The 12,657-nt window shown below is 49.4% G+C and overlaps 1 protein-coding gene across 11 annotated transcripts in view; it reads right to left on the bottom strand.

Moving 5' to 3' along the window:
* The window catches only part of MYOCD (myocardin), a 203,364-nt gene that overhangs the window by 18,244 nt on the left and 172,463 nt on the right, over positions 1–12,657 (bottom strand). For 9 of the 11 annotated variants that reach the window (XM_085556522.1, XM_085556517.1, XM_085556516.1 and 6 more), the window contains 3 exons: positions 8,029–8,094; positions 4,513–4,568; positions 636–711 (listed from right to left, as the gene is read on the bottom strand). In XM_085556522.1, the coding sequence (XP_085412648.1) occupies positions 636–711; positions 4,513–4,568; positions 8,029–8,094 (198 nt within the window). Of the gene's footprint in view, positions 1–635; positions 712–4,512; positions 4,569–8,028; positions 8,095–12,657 lie in introns of those variants that run through there. The other 2 variants (XM_085556525.1, XM_085556526.1) reach the window with 2 other exon arrangements.

Below are 12,657 nucleotides of genomic sequence, written 5' to 3'. Positions count from 1 at the left end.
TCTTGTTATCTCTGGAGATAACCAGGGACACTGTGGTGCTCTGCTGTCTGTGATGGGATCCAGCCCTGCCAGCTCTCTGCCTGAGAGGGAACACCAGGCTGGGAGAGGAGAGGAGAGAGCTGCTGTGGCTCACAGACTGATAGCAGGGCTTTTCATACAGCTCTGCTTGGGTCACTGACTGCACAGGCTGTCACACAGAATATCCAGAATTACAGCAGCACAAAAGATGTCCAGCCCTGGGGAGGTGTTACAGTGACCTGCTGGAGGAATTTCAGTGCTCTGGACAACAAATTCCCTGGGTTTGCTCTTCATGATCAGACACTGGCAGCGGTGTCTAACAGAGTTCTCTCTCACAGCTGTTCCCTGGAGCACCTTACACTGCTCCCTGCCACAGATGGGAGGAAGACTGGGTGGCCTTGGGACTGTGCCTGTCAGAAATAAAAGTGTGTCCTGCTTCCTGAACACCAGCTCTGGACAGAATTTCACACTGGTCCCATTTGAGTCTGCCCTCCATGAGCAGCTGGAACAGAGTATTGGTGATGAGATTCCTGGAGGAACACAAGAAGGGCAGGAGAAACACGAGTCCCAGGGCAGGGGACACGAGGAGGATGTGGGAGAAGCTCGGGCACTCTTACCTTGCAGAATGTGCATATTGACCAGGTCTGACCGCTCAGGCCTGCTTCTGATCTTGTGCTTGAGATAATCTTCAGTCTGCAGAACACAAATGCAAAGTTACCTGCCTAGAGCAGCAGTAAGGCACTGAGAGCACCTGCCCCTGTGCCATCCCACGATTCTTTTGGATTTATTACAAGCTGGGTTGAGTGAGCTCCTAAATGACACTGAAATGTGTGATTTTTCAGTGAAATGCTGGCTTATTCTTAGGAAGAAGTTCTTCACGCAGGGAACAACATGCACGTGGCTGCTGACTGTTCACTGCACCCACTCTGTGCCCTTTGCCACCACTGCTGGGTGAATGATGCCTGAAATATTCTGAGAACTCACAGGCAGGGTGACACCTATTCCGTGGGAGTGGTGGGCCTGTCCACCATGTCCCCTGGTGAAGAAAAGCTAGAGCTCCACTTAGACAAGCTCTTAGCTGAGCTGAGCTGCAAGAAGAAATAGTACAAAAATTGTACAGAGTTCAAAGAGACAAAAATCCTAAGGATAAATATAAAATAGTACAAGCAGCTGAAGCAAAATTGGAAATCTACAGTACAAAATGTACACGATCGTGAGAAAAAGATCTTGTAAGGACTTCTGCAGCCAGGATCAGGCAATGGAAAGTGCTGTCTGTGTTCCATAAACAGGAGAAATAATTCTCAGCTTACTGTTGAGATGGCTACAGGATTTAATGCCTTTTAAAAACCATCCTCACTGAAAAGACAAATGGCTTTTTATCAAACAGGTGGCTCAGCCAAGAACCTTCAGCAAGAAAAGAGGAGAAAGCCCAGTTGTCAGGCTGGAGAACAGGTTAGAGGGTACTCAGTGGAGTTAAATGTTCCCAAACAATTTTGAGACACAAGGCTGGAGTAATAGCAGCTATCTGTGGTTCTGTGCAAAGGAGAGTAATTGCTAGCTTTAAAAGAGATGGGCAGAAGAAACCAGGAAATTATAAAGCAGACAGCAAGATATTGGACCAAATAATCAAACAATCTATATAAATGAATTTTGAAGATAGCATGGAGGTGAGCAACAGCCAGGATGGATTTATCAAGAACAATTACATCACACCAACCAAAATTCCTTCTATGGAGGAATGACAGTTTTCTGGTACAGGAATAAACAATGAATATCATGCAGCTTGACTCAAAGCATGTTTTGACATTATCTCCCATGGCTTTCTCACATGCAAGCCAGAGAAATTTGGTCTGGATAAGACGAATATAAAAAAGGAGCATAGCTTTGGATCACCAGAGGAATTGGAAATGGCTCAGAGTCTAAACAGAAGAATAAATCAAATCCTTTTACAAAGCAATTTTTCCTGCTAGTCAATATATTAGTTAATGCCTTGAATGATGGAAGACATACTCCCTCGTTCTGAATCCTTCAACGCTAAGTGATTACAGTACCCCATGATTTGGCACGACTGATGATCTGAAATAGATGTGCTAGGGATTCAAGAAGGACACTTGGGCAGGGCTGTGGTCAGGTCACAGCCACAGTTAAGCCAGAGGATTAAGCACTGCAGTGGATGAAGACTTAATGCACCAGAGATGCTCCTGCAGTGGTCACTGGACAGGGCCTTCGGCAGAAATTAGTCACTCCATGTCACTCCCCACAGCTCCTGAAAGGTGGCTGTGCTCAGGTGGGGTTGGGCTTTTTCTCCAGGAACTGGCAGAACCAGAGCACACAGCCTTGGGCTGTGCCAAGGGAAATTCAGGTTGGATATCAGGAAAAAGTTTTCACAGAAAGGTGATAAAGTTCTGGAATGGCTGCTGGGGAGGTGGGGGAGTCACCATCCCTGGGTGTGTTTAAACCAGCCTGGATGTGGCACTGGGTGCCAGGGTTTAGTTGAGGCGTTGGGGCTGGGTTGGACTTGATGTTCTTGGAGGTCTCTTTCAACCCAGTGATCCTGTGATTCTGGGATTCTGTGAATTCTGGGATTCTGTGAATTCTGGGATTCTGGGATTCTGGGATTCTGTGAATTCTGGGATTCTGGGATTCTGTGAGCTGCCCCATGGGGCTGTTCTGCTCTGGGGCAGAGCCATGACAGCCACCCTGCAGCCCCTCTGTGCTGGGGTGAGTGCTGAGCCCTGCTGAGCCAGACAGCCCCAGGAAAGCCAGCCTGCTCTCTGTCCTCCACCCCAGAATCTATTACAGGACATCAAAGTCTGCAGCGCTGGCCTGCTGCCAGCCTCTAACATAGCCAGTGACATGTTTAAACAAATAATAGACATTTTATTTACTAAAGTCTTTACAACGCCTTACCCTTCCCCCATATTTTTCACAGCTTATTTCCACCAACACAGTCCCGTGCTTGGACCATGTAGGCTTGCCTGGTTCCTGTGCCAGGTCAGAGCAAGCTGGTGTCTGCACCTGAGTGCATTTAAACTCACATAATGCATTTCCAGCTAACCCTTAGATCAGGTTCAGACTTGGGCTCAGCTCCAGCTGCTGTCCCACAGCTGTGTTCCTGCTGTGACTCCAGTTCCTTTGGACCCTGCCTGTTAATAAGCTGCATTTGTGTCTCTGGGGTGCAAATAATGAACCCTTCAGATGTGACCTCTTTTAACATCAACTGAAGCAGAGGAGCTTTCACAACACACGAACAGTTATTTCTGTTTGCACATCAGCTTGGGGGGATATCAGCAAAACAACAAATGTCTTTGAGCAACTGTCTGGAAACAGCTGCTGATCTTCTCTTTCCCAGGTCTAAGCAGGGCAGCTTTGCAAGGGAATAATGTTAATTATGGGCTGTGCTCTGTGTCTTCATTAGCACTTGCTAAACATGCCCGTGGTTTGGGATAGACTAGACCATCCTTCCCCTTCCCCCAGGCATCTAGCCAGTGAAAGCTTTTGAAGAGAAAGACAAAGAGACAGAAATGTATACTTTAACTGTAAAATATATGACACTTCAAGGATACTTTGGATTGCTTGAAATTTTTTAAGCATACTAATCTTTCAGAGTCATGCTGCATTTCTTATGCTCGCCATTTATTACCACAGGAGACTTGGGGCAAGTGATTTGGAGTGTGTTTAAGTTCAGAAGAGCACTTCCCTGTATTTCACACTCATTCTCCCTTGCAAAGGTCCTTTCTCATGTGACTGCAAGCACATTTTGCAGATTAATGGAACAAATTCTTGTGTCCAAGCAAAACCTGCATGATTAATTGCTTCCCTTTCCGGGACCATCCCTCCAGCTTGATCAAAGCTGCATTGCTGGTGATTGGAAAACCAGTGTGATTTCCCAAAAAGCGATCAGATCCCAGAGTTTTGCAGTTTTCTGGAAATGGCTACTGCCTTTGGCAGTGTTTGGGGAAGCCTGGCCCATTTTCCCCTTGGATGCTGTGTCCTAATGGCCAAGCTGCACTGCAGAGCTGAAAGCCAGAGCTCCTGCCTGGTGACAAGTGTGACTTCCCCGGGGACTGGCTGCAGGTGGCACCTCATTGCCCTGCACACTCTGATGTGTCCCCTCTGCTCTGAGCTCGCTGCCAGGGGTGCAGAGCAGCCAGCACAGGAGGAGCAGCCCGTGGATGTGACCCGCAGCACTGCTTGGACATTTACTGCAAGGGCTGACAAAGCCATGCTGAACCCTGCCCTGCCCACAGCCTTCTGTAAAACCCCACAGCTCAGCGCACAGATGCCTCATTTGCCCTTTTTAAAACCATCCCTGCTCAGAGAAGGGTGCTCCAGCATTGTGAGACATTTCTGGAAGCAGAGCAGGTGCCCTGCCCCTCATCCTTGGGCCAGGAGGGTGCCAGAGGAGGGGACAGTGTGGAAGGTGCTTTCAAACCCCGTGGCTCATGCAAAGCAAGCCCATGTGTTCCCTCCCTGGGAGGGCTGCAGAGTTACCTTGGCTCGCTCCAGGCTTTTTCGCTGTTCATGGAATGCAGATGGGCTTTTCAGTGCTGCAACAGGAAAGAGAGAGGAGCAGTCAGCACAGGAGCGGAAGCAAGCAGCTACCAGGATATTCAGCAACAGCATTTTAATGAGTGCCATAAAAATAGCAACACAAACTAGCTGTTCTCTTTATTGTGCTGGCTAAAAATAACTCAGGAAAGCTCTGGGAAATCCCAAGCTCTCAGCCAGTCCATGGCAAGAGAGCAGGGGGGATGGAGAGCATGGGGAGAGCAGGAGGCACGTGGGCAGGGAGGGGTGCAGGCTTTGAAACACAGTGGGACACGTCAGAGAGCAGATAAATCTTTTCCCTGTCATGTTCCCTGCAGGTGGTGGAAGGAACCACAGCTCCAGAAGACAGATCTGGGAAGAGCAAACACCTGTGAGGGACCTGAGCTGAAAATGAAACCCGGAGGTGACTAAGGCTCGAGGTCAGCAGGAAAATGAACAGCTGCCTCAGCTCTCGGGGTCTGCAGTGCAGCCTCCAGTGGTCCTTTATCCATCTTCTGCCACTGACCATGACTGGACGTTTGTCCTGTCCCCTGACCCCTCAGAAGCAGCTGTGTCACATGGAACTCCCATGGCAAGCAGCAGACCATGTCCTCAGCATCTCCTGACTCAGGGAGGATCAACCCAGTGGTGCTCCCAAAAACAGGCCAATAATCCCTGGCTCTTGGACCAGTGAAAAGCAGTGCCACAAAGCAGCCTGTACCGGAGTCATGGAGAATCTTGCACATTTCCCTTTTCACTGTGGTGCAGTAGGAACTGAGGCAGAATTTGCATGGTGAAGGGGTTAATACTTCTCACATCCTACAAAAATTCTTTTCTGACTGTGTAAGCAGACAAAACTAACAGTTACCACTGGGACAAGGAAGGGGAAGGTGTCCTGACCCACAAAAACAGTCTGCTGCAACTCTTTGCCTGGCAACAGAAATTCTCTTTCCATCTTCTGAATGGGATCCAATAAAGACAGAAAGTATTTTCATGCAGGCCTTGTTATCCTCCATCAGTCTAGGGGAGGATGAAAAGAAGACTGGGGAGAAGCACGAAAGGTTTGGGGGCCCTCTGAATTGACTTTTGGTATCAACAGCCAGGCAAGCCCTGGACCATCGAGGGAATGACAGAAAAGCACAGAAGGCACATTCCTGCTCCTGCCACTTGGAAAGCAGACAGACAGACAGACTGACAGACAGACTGACAAGCTGGTGGTGCTGTGCCACACTCAGTGAGCAGCCACCAGCACTGGTGACAGCTGGTTGAATCAGAAGCAACATTAAATAGTGCACATGAAAATGAAGTTAGCAAGAGATGACTTTCCCAGCCCTGCTGATGTGAGTACTGATGTTGGCAGGGTGCTGCAGGCACTGACCATGTGCTGTGCTATTCAAGAGGAAAGTGCTGCAGAGTTTAATAATTGACCAAGATTGTTGGAGGAATTTTGGGGGTGCTGCAGCTCATATCAGTCTGCAGAACAAATAGAGACATTGCTAGCAATACCAGTTCAGAGAACTTGTCAGGGGATGACATTTCAGCATGAAATGGGTGAGGGCCTGGGGGCAGCAGGGCAGAGGTGCTGTGGGGGGTGTTGATCACCTGGGGACTGCTGTTTTAAGGCTTCAGTGAGGATGAGGTGGTTCAAGCACAGCTATTTTTGCAGTCCATCACAGCCAGGGGGACTCACCTGCTGGTCCTCAGAACCAACATGGCATGGGGAGATACGGTTAATAAAGATTTGTTTTTCCTAAGGAATGTCTGCACATGCCCAAGCCATGGGGAAAATGGCTGGGGCTCCCATGTATTAAATGCTAACATCTGACACTTCCTCTTGATGTCAAATTCAGCAGTTAAATTCTGCGTGTTTGTTTTTATAATGGCATAAGTGCCTTTTCTTCTATTACTTTCAGTGAGAGAACTGTGCTCAAGTTTCCCAAAATGGTCTTCTTGGACAGAAACCAGACTGCAAAATGTCAGCCTAGAAGTTGGGAGTGCAAAGAAGCTGTAAGTAAGAGGAAAATACCCTTCAGTTGCCATCAAATATCTTTGGCTGAATACTTTGCAGTGTGTAAGGTTTGAGGTGTCTGGTGCCACGTGTGACAGTGCAGCCTTGCAGAGCAGCCCCAGCTGCACAAACCTCTCATGCTGCCCCATGTTCTTGCATTACTCTAAAAAATACCACAGCATTTTGTCCAAAGCTTCAGCTCCTGGAGTCTTGTGATCAAAGTGCCTGCTCTTTCATGGCAGGCAGCATACAATCAGAATGCTTAAAGAAATAAGCAGGCGAAAAATGGACAGAATATTCATTTATCAGTCTTAAAACCATTGATCATTTTGGCAGTCGTGATTTTTGTCACCCTGCTCAAGTTTTCTAATGCTTGGTGCTGACAGGGATGTCCTGAGAAGGTGTCTGTTGTTCAGCACAATCCTCCAGGAGGGACAGGGGGGGACAGGGTGCAGCAAGCAGTGCCAGAGCCATGCTCTTACAGAGGTGGTGTTCTGCTGCTTAGGCAAGAGCTCCATCACAGTCTGCAAGGACAACCAGAAGAGACAGAAGTGACACAGCCTCTGGAAAATTGTGATCTTAGCAGTGAACCCAAGGGGTCCTTGATGAGACAGAAAGGATAATCCTCTACCTGGGTCCCAGGTAAGCACAGATTTGCACATGGAGCCTGAGCTAGGTCAGGATGGAGTATTCCACTGAGCAGGGCTGAGCTCCCAACATCCTTTCTCCAGTGGTGCTACAGCTTTCGTGATGCACCTGCAGGTGCAGAAGGGGATGGTTTTCATTCACTGACTTTTTGGGCTCTAGCAGCTGCCTTTCTGGTGCAGAATGATTTCATGACAACGCTGTCCTGGAGTTTGTCCTTCAGCTGGAATGCCAGGTGAGCAGGGCTGGCTGGGGTCAGAGGGGGAACACGTTTGTCACTCTGCAGCAAGCAGCCCCCGTGGGGTTCCCTGCCTCAGGCGTGCACTGACAGCTCTGCCCCGTGGGGTCCTGCCTGGGCACACATCTGGGTATATCTCAGTCCTCCAGGGATTGTTTTTGTGCACCAGGGCCAAGGCAGTTCCCAGAGCTGCCTTCCTCCCCAGCTTCCTCATCCTGTCACAAAGGCTCCTGGCCTTTACAGGGCAGGAGATTCTCTGCCCTTGCCTTGTGAACAGCTTTGTGAGTCCTCTGCTTGAGCTGGATCTGCTTGTCCTGCTGCAGTGACCTCTGGGGCAGGGGAGCTCTGCAGCTGCAGTTTTGGATGGTGTAAGGCAAGCATCTCTCCTGACTTCAGTCTGAGCAGGGCCGTGGCAGTCTGTGTGATAAATGCACTGTGCAGCACCAGGGATCAGCTCATTCCTGCAGCCCCCTGGAAGCTCTGAGCTGTGGGGTCTGAGCAGGCAGCTGCTGCCACAGCGTGCCCCAGCAGTGCCAGGATGAACACAGCCCCCTGAGCTGGGGGGAAAAGGGCAGAAGAAGATACTCACGTGGCATGATGCCTTGGTCTGCCAGCTGCTCTCGGGTCCTTCTCTGCTGGAGCCGTAGCTGTAAAACTGTCAGAGAGAGAGGGTCAGAGAAAGGGGCAGGACTGTTCTGAGGAGCTAACACAGGGACAGTGTGTAGGGTTTGTGTGTGGCACTGATTGATCCCTGCTGCTGCTGGACCAGCCTGGTGAACACCTGAGCTCATCCCGTCACCCTGGGAACACACCTGTACTTTGAGGTAGTGTCATCTTCTACACCTTTGGTTTTGCAAATCTTCGAGAGGACACCCGTATCACAAGGTAAAACACAGGACTCAGTTCCCTGTTTCCTGCTGGAAGCTCAGTACAGCTTGCCAGGACTACAGACACCTCAGTCACAACACAAGCACACACTTCCCTGCCCAGCAGCACAGCCCCAGGCTGCTTCTCCTCGCTGGGGCTGGAAGGACAAGAAAGGCAGAGCAGCATTTTTGTCCTTGGGAGCAACCTGCTCTGCCAACAGCTCATGTCTACAACACAGCTTTCCTGGGATGTGGGATGGAGCTGAAAAACAATCCCTTCCAGAGCAGTCCCCAAAGCAGGAGGCTCCCTGAGATGCCATTGCTTGTGACTTTTCCGTGTCCTCTGTACAAACCATGTTTCACATTCAGAGCAAATGTTTAGTGAAGGCTTCCTATGGGACAATGATCTCCTGCCAAATTCCAGCACTTCTTTGGACACCAAAGATAGATTCTTGCTGCGAGGGAAAAATGCAGCCTTGAATATGTGGTAAAGTCTGTGTGTGTGTGCTGCTTTTCTTAACGCAGGGTGAAGCTGATGGCTAAACTGGCAAACCTTGCTGCCAGGAGGGTTTGAAACCCTCCTCTGCCCCATAGCACCACCCTCAGTACGTGCTGGTTCTGCCTGGATTTGGACCTCACTCTCTGGGTACCTACACTGCACCCAGTTACTGTTGTTGTTGGACATTAAATGAGTACACAGAAGTTTGGTAAGTTCAAAAGAGGAAAAAAAATTGTGCTTTATTTGAACATCTGGTATTTATAGAATTCTAAAGGTGATTGTGGATTGGAGGATGGAATTATTACTTCTTTAAATATATTGGTTTAAATATTAATTAATAATTTCTCTTTACTTACAGAGAAATATGCAAATTATTCTATTTTTATATGAAATGGTGTGGGAACTCTGACTTTCAAATATGTAAACATTATTAGAAGGTTAAAGAAGTTTTATGAGAACTTTAAAACTTACAAAAGAACTATAAAAGAAAACACTTTTAAAAATCAGGGTAACAACTTATCTGCACTCCCTTTTCAGAAGTCACCCCCTCAGGGACTCTCAAAAGCAAAGGGACAGTCCATGCTCTGGGGTGCTCGTGTTTCCTCCTGGGCTGTGCAGGCAGCTTAAAGGTGGCCAGGGAGAGCTGTACCCCACTTTCTCTGCCCAGAACCTTCTCTGTGACTGCTCACAATACTGAAGAGATGTGCAGAGCTTGGCACTCTCCCTGAGGAAGAGATGGATCTTTATGGGATAGGTGAGCTACAGGGGGTCAGAAACTGTCCAAGAATAAAAACAACCTGCTGCTCATCCAAGAATGGTTCTCTACTCTCCTATCCTGGTGCAGTGTCCCAGGCATTAGAGCAACCTGCCTTCAACTGAGGCAACTTACACACAACATCACATTATGAACAGAATCAGAGACAGCAGAGCCTTCTCCAGTCACACACACCACCCTGCCAAGGACACAGCAGTGCCCCACCAGCCTGTAAAATATCCTGAGTGAGGCTCCTCCATCACTTCCCTTCACAGCTCCCACGGGTGCCAAATTATTTGCACCATTTCACTCCAGCTTCCGAGCCAGCCAGACCAAGTGATGCACCACATCCACATGGGCAAGGGGGATTCCAGCAGTCTGTGCACTCAGGGCCCACGTTCCTGGCTGCTTCTGCTTATTTCCCAGCCCTCCCTAGCAAACAAACACTCCAGCAGCCCCCCGGGCAGCCAGCTGTCAGCCAGGCTGCTGAGGAGGAAAAGGAGAGGGCACAAATCCCCCTGGGGCATAGCTGGGAAGGTGATGATGATTTCCCGTGTGGGGGTGTAGGATTCATCATCTGCCCTGCTGCAGGGAGTGATGAAAACCTGTGGCTCTCACTGCCACAGCTCCGCCACTGCAGGAGCAGCACCTGGGCACCCAAATTCCCCAGATGCCACTGCCTTGCAGTGAGCAGGGCACAGGCTGGGGGATCCCCCCTGCAGCTGGTCCCTGCTCCACCTCACAGCCTCTCCTCTGCCTCCTGCCCTGGGGATAGATTGTCACAGAGGGGATCTGGGACTAGGGAATGATCATTTGTGTGAGGATCACCAAGTGCAACTCCTGGCCTTGTTTTGGACCCAGCCACCTCTGAAAGGCAGGACTGCTGCTGGCTGTGGGACTGGCTTTCCATTTAATGTCCGAGTTATTGTGTGAGCCTGGTGAGAAAGAGGAGCTGTTCTTTGACTGTGCCAAGGTCCCAGCAGGGCAGGATCAGGGCTGGCACTCTGGCAGGTTCAATCGTGTTGTCCATGGCCCTCTCAGGACTGTGCTGTTCCCCTCAGCTGCCCCAGGAGCAGGAGTCTGTTCTCAAAGCAGGATGTGGGCAGGAGTGTGGGGCTCCTTTCCAGCCGAGCAGCATCAAACTCCAGCCTGGAGTGATTCAGAGTGGGGGACAAGGCAGCCAGCCTCCTTGGTGCTGCTCATGGGACTTTTCTGGAGCTGCTGTTTTGCAAAACCACATTGGCCAAATCTTGCCTTGAGCCCCTCCATGGATCTCATCCCACCTGCTCTGCCCATAGCCATGAGCCACAAAGAGATTTCTCTGTAACATCTTGTCTCCAGGCCTGTGTTATCCTCTGAAAACATGACCTCTGTGGGACCTGTGTGAGCAGAGATGAAGCTGGAGATGGCACTGCTCAGCCAGGAAAGCCATGGACAGCCCTGTCAGTCCTTTCCCAGGTGAGCACTGCTTTATCTCTGCCTGTGATGTCACTTCAGAGCTGGGAGCATTTTACTTCTAACACACAGATGTGCTACAAATGTGTGTTACCTGCGAGCCTGCACTGAAAAATCTCTAAATGGGTGATAGCTACATTTCTAACCCCAAATCCAGGTCTTCAGGTACCTTGGGAGAGACACTAGGCTAGCACAGCTGGCTAGCAAGGAGCCCAGACACCCAAATGGGCACAACCAGCTGTGAAATCCCTCTGAATCCAATGTAATGTGCAACCCCAACCTCACCATGGTCCTGAGGGCAGGCTCTGCCCCTGGAGTCCCCCCTTCATGAGCAGCCCAGACAATGTCCCCTGAAGCACAGCGAGTTTTCATCTGTGCTACAACACATGCTTGACTGACAAAGAAACGTGACTGCCCATTAAAACACTGAGGGATGAGAGGCCAGAAAAACGAAACCAAGCACAGACTGATCTACAACAAGACGGTGTTTTACAAAAAACTTTCTAAAACATTCTCATCAGTTACAGCAAGGCCATGGTTTGAACACACACACACTGACTGTGACCTGTATGAGTTCATGATCTGAGAGGAAACACAGGCGCATGCTTTATCTTTGGACACCAGGAAAATCAAAATAAAGGTTCTGCCAACACGCCTGGCCAAACACCCTACCAAGACCTATTCTCTTCTGCCTTTATTGACCTGCTGATTTTGGTCCAAATCGCTCTGGCCACCAGAGGCAGACAGAATAAATTCCTCTCCCATCTCAGTTTCATTCAAGCCCTACGTGTAAGCATGAATACTTCCCCCCATGGAGCCAGGCAAGTCTTCTCTGCAAACCCACACCCATGTGTCCACAATTAGGTCTTGGTTCCCCATGCCAAGCCATGCAGAGCTTTATTTATAGTGTTAAACTTTCACTTCTCACCAATTATCTGTATTACCACTGAAGTTAGGCAGATGTTGGCCTTGTAAGCTCTTTCCATATAGTTGCAAAAAAAAAAAAAGATCGGGACTAAGGTTGGATCTGCATTTGTCAGCTTTCTTTGCTGTGTCTGATGCCAAAGCTTCTCCTCTGCTGGAGCACAACTGGTTTGTACTCAAAGCAAGAGATCACATAAACGACCATCTCTGGGAAGAGTTAAATGTGTTTCTGGAACAGCACTTTGATGTCCTGTTGATTTAGTGCAATCCCATTGATAGTTGGATCATATGGGACAGCATGGCAGATTTGAAGAATCATCATTCCTGCAAAATTTGTCAGGATGACCTCAGATCAGAATATTTATCTTTGGCCAAACAGACAAAATAAAGAGGCACAGAGCTCCTCGAGGAAGGGAAGCAGGACCCTGCAGGACTGCAGCAGGGTGCTGATTTTCCCTTTAGTGTGGTTAAATGCCTGGCACTGCAGTAGCCACTGTCCCTCCTCTTGGCACAGCTGTGCTGGTCCTTCACTGGGACCACTGGAGAGACAAGAACAGCAGAAACCACTGCAGCACTCCAGGGATGAATGCTGGCCACACTGAGAAAAGCCACTGCCACCACCACAGCAGCCTTCCTGGATAAACACACCCCTGCTTGCTACTGATGCTGTTGTGTGGAAATGAGGGACAGGAGAGCTGACCCTGGAGCCACAGCACTGCC

Source organism: Lonchura striata, chromosome 18, assembly GCF_050655825.1.
Source record: "Lonchura striata isolate lonStrDom1 chromosome 18, ASM5065582v1, whole genome shotgun sequence".
Classification (NCBI taxonomy): Eukaryota; Metazoa; Chordata; class Aves; order Passeriformes; family Estrildidae; genus Lonchura; species Lonchura striata.
Note: the sequence above shows the minus strand (reverse complement) of the source record. Positions and strands in the feature narration are given on the sequence as shown.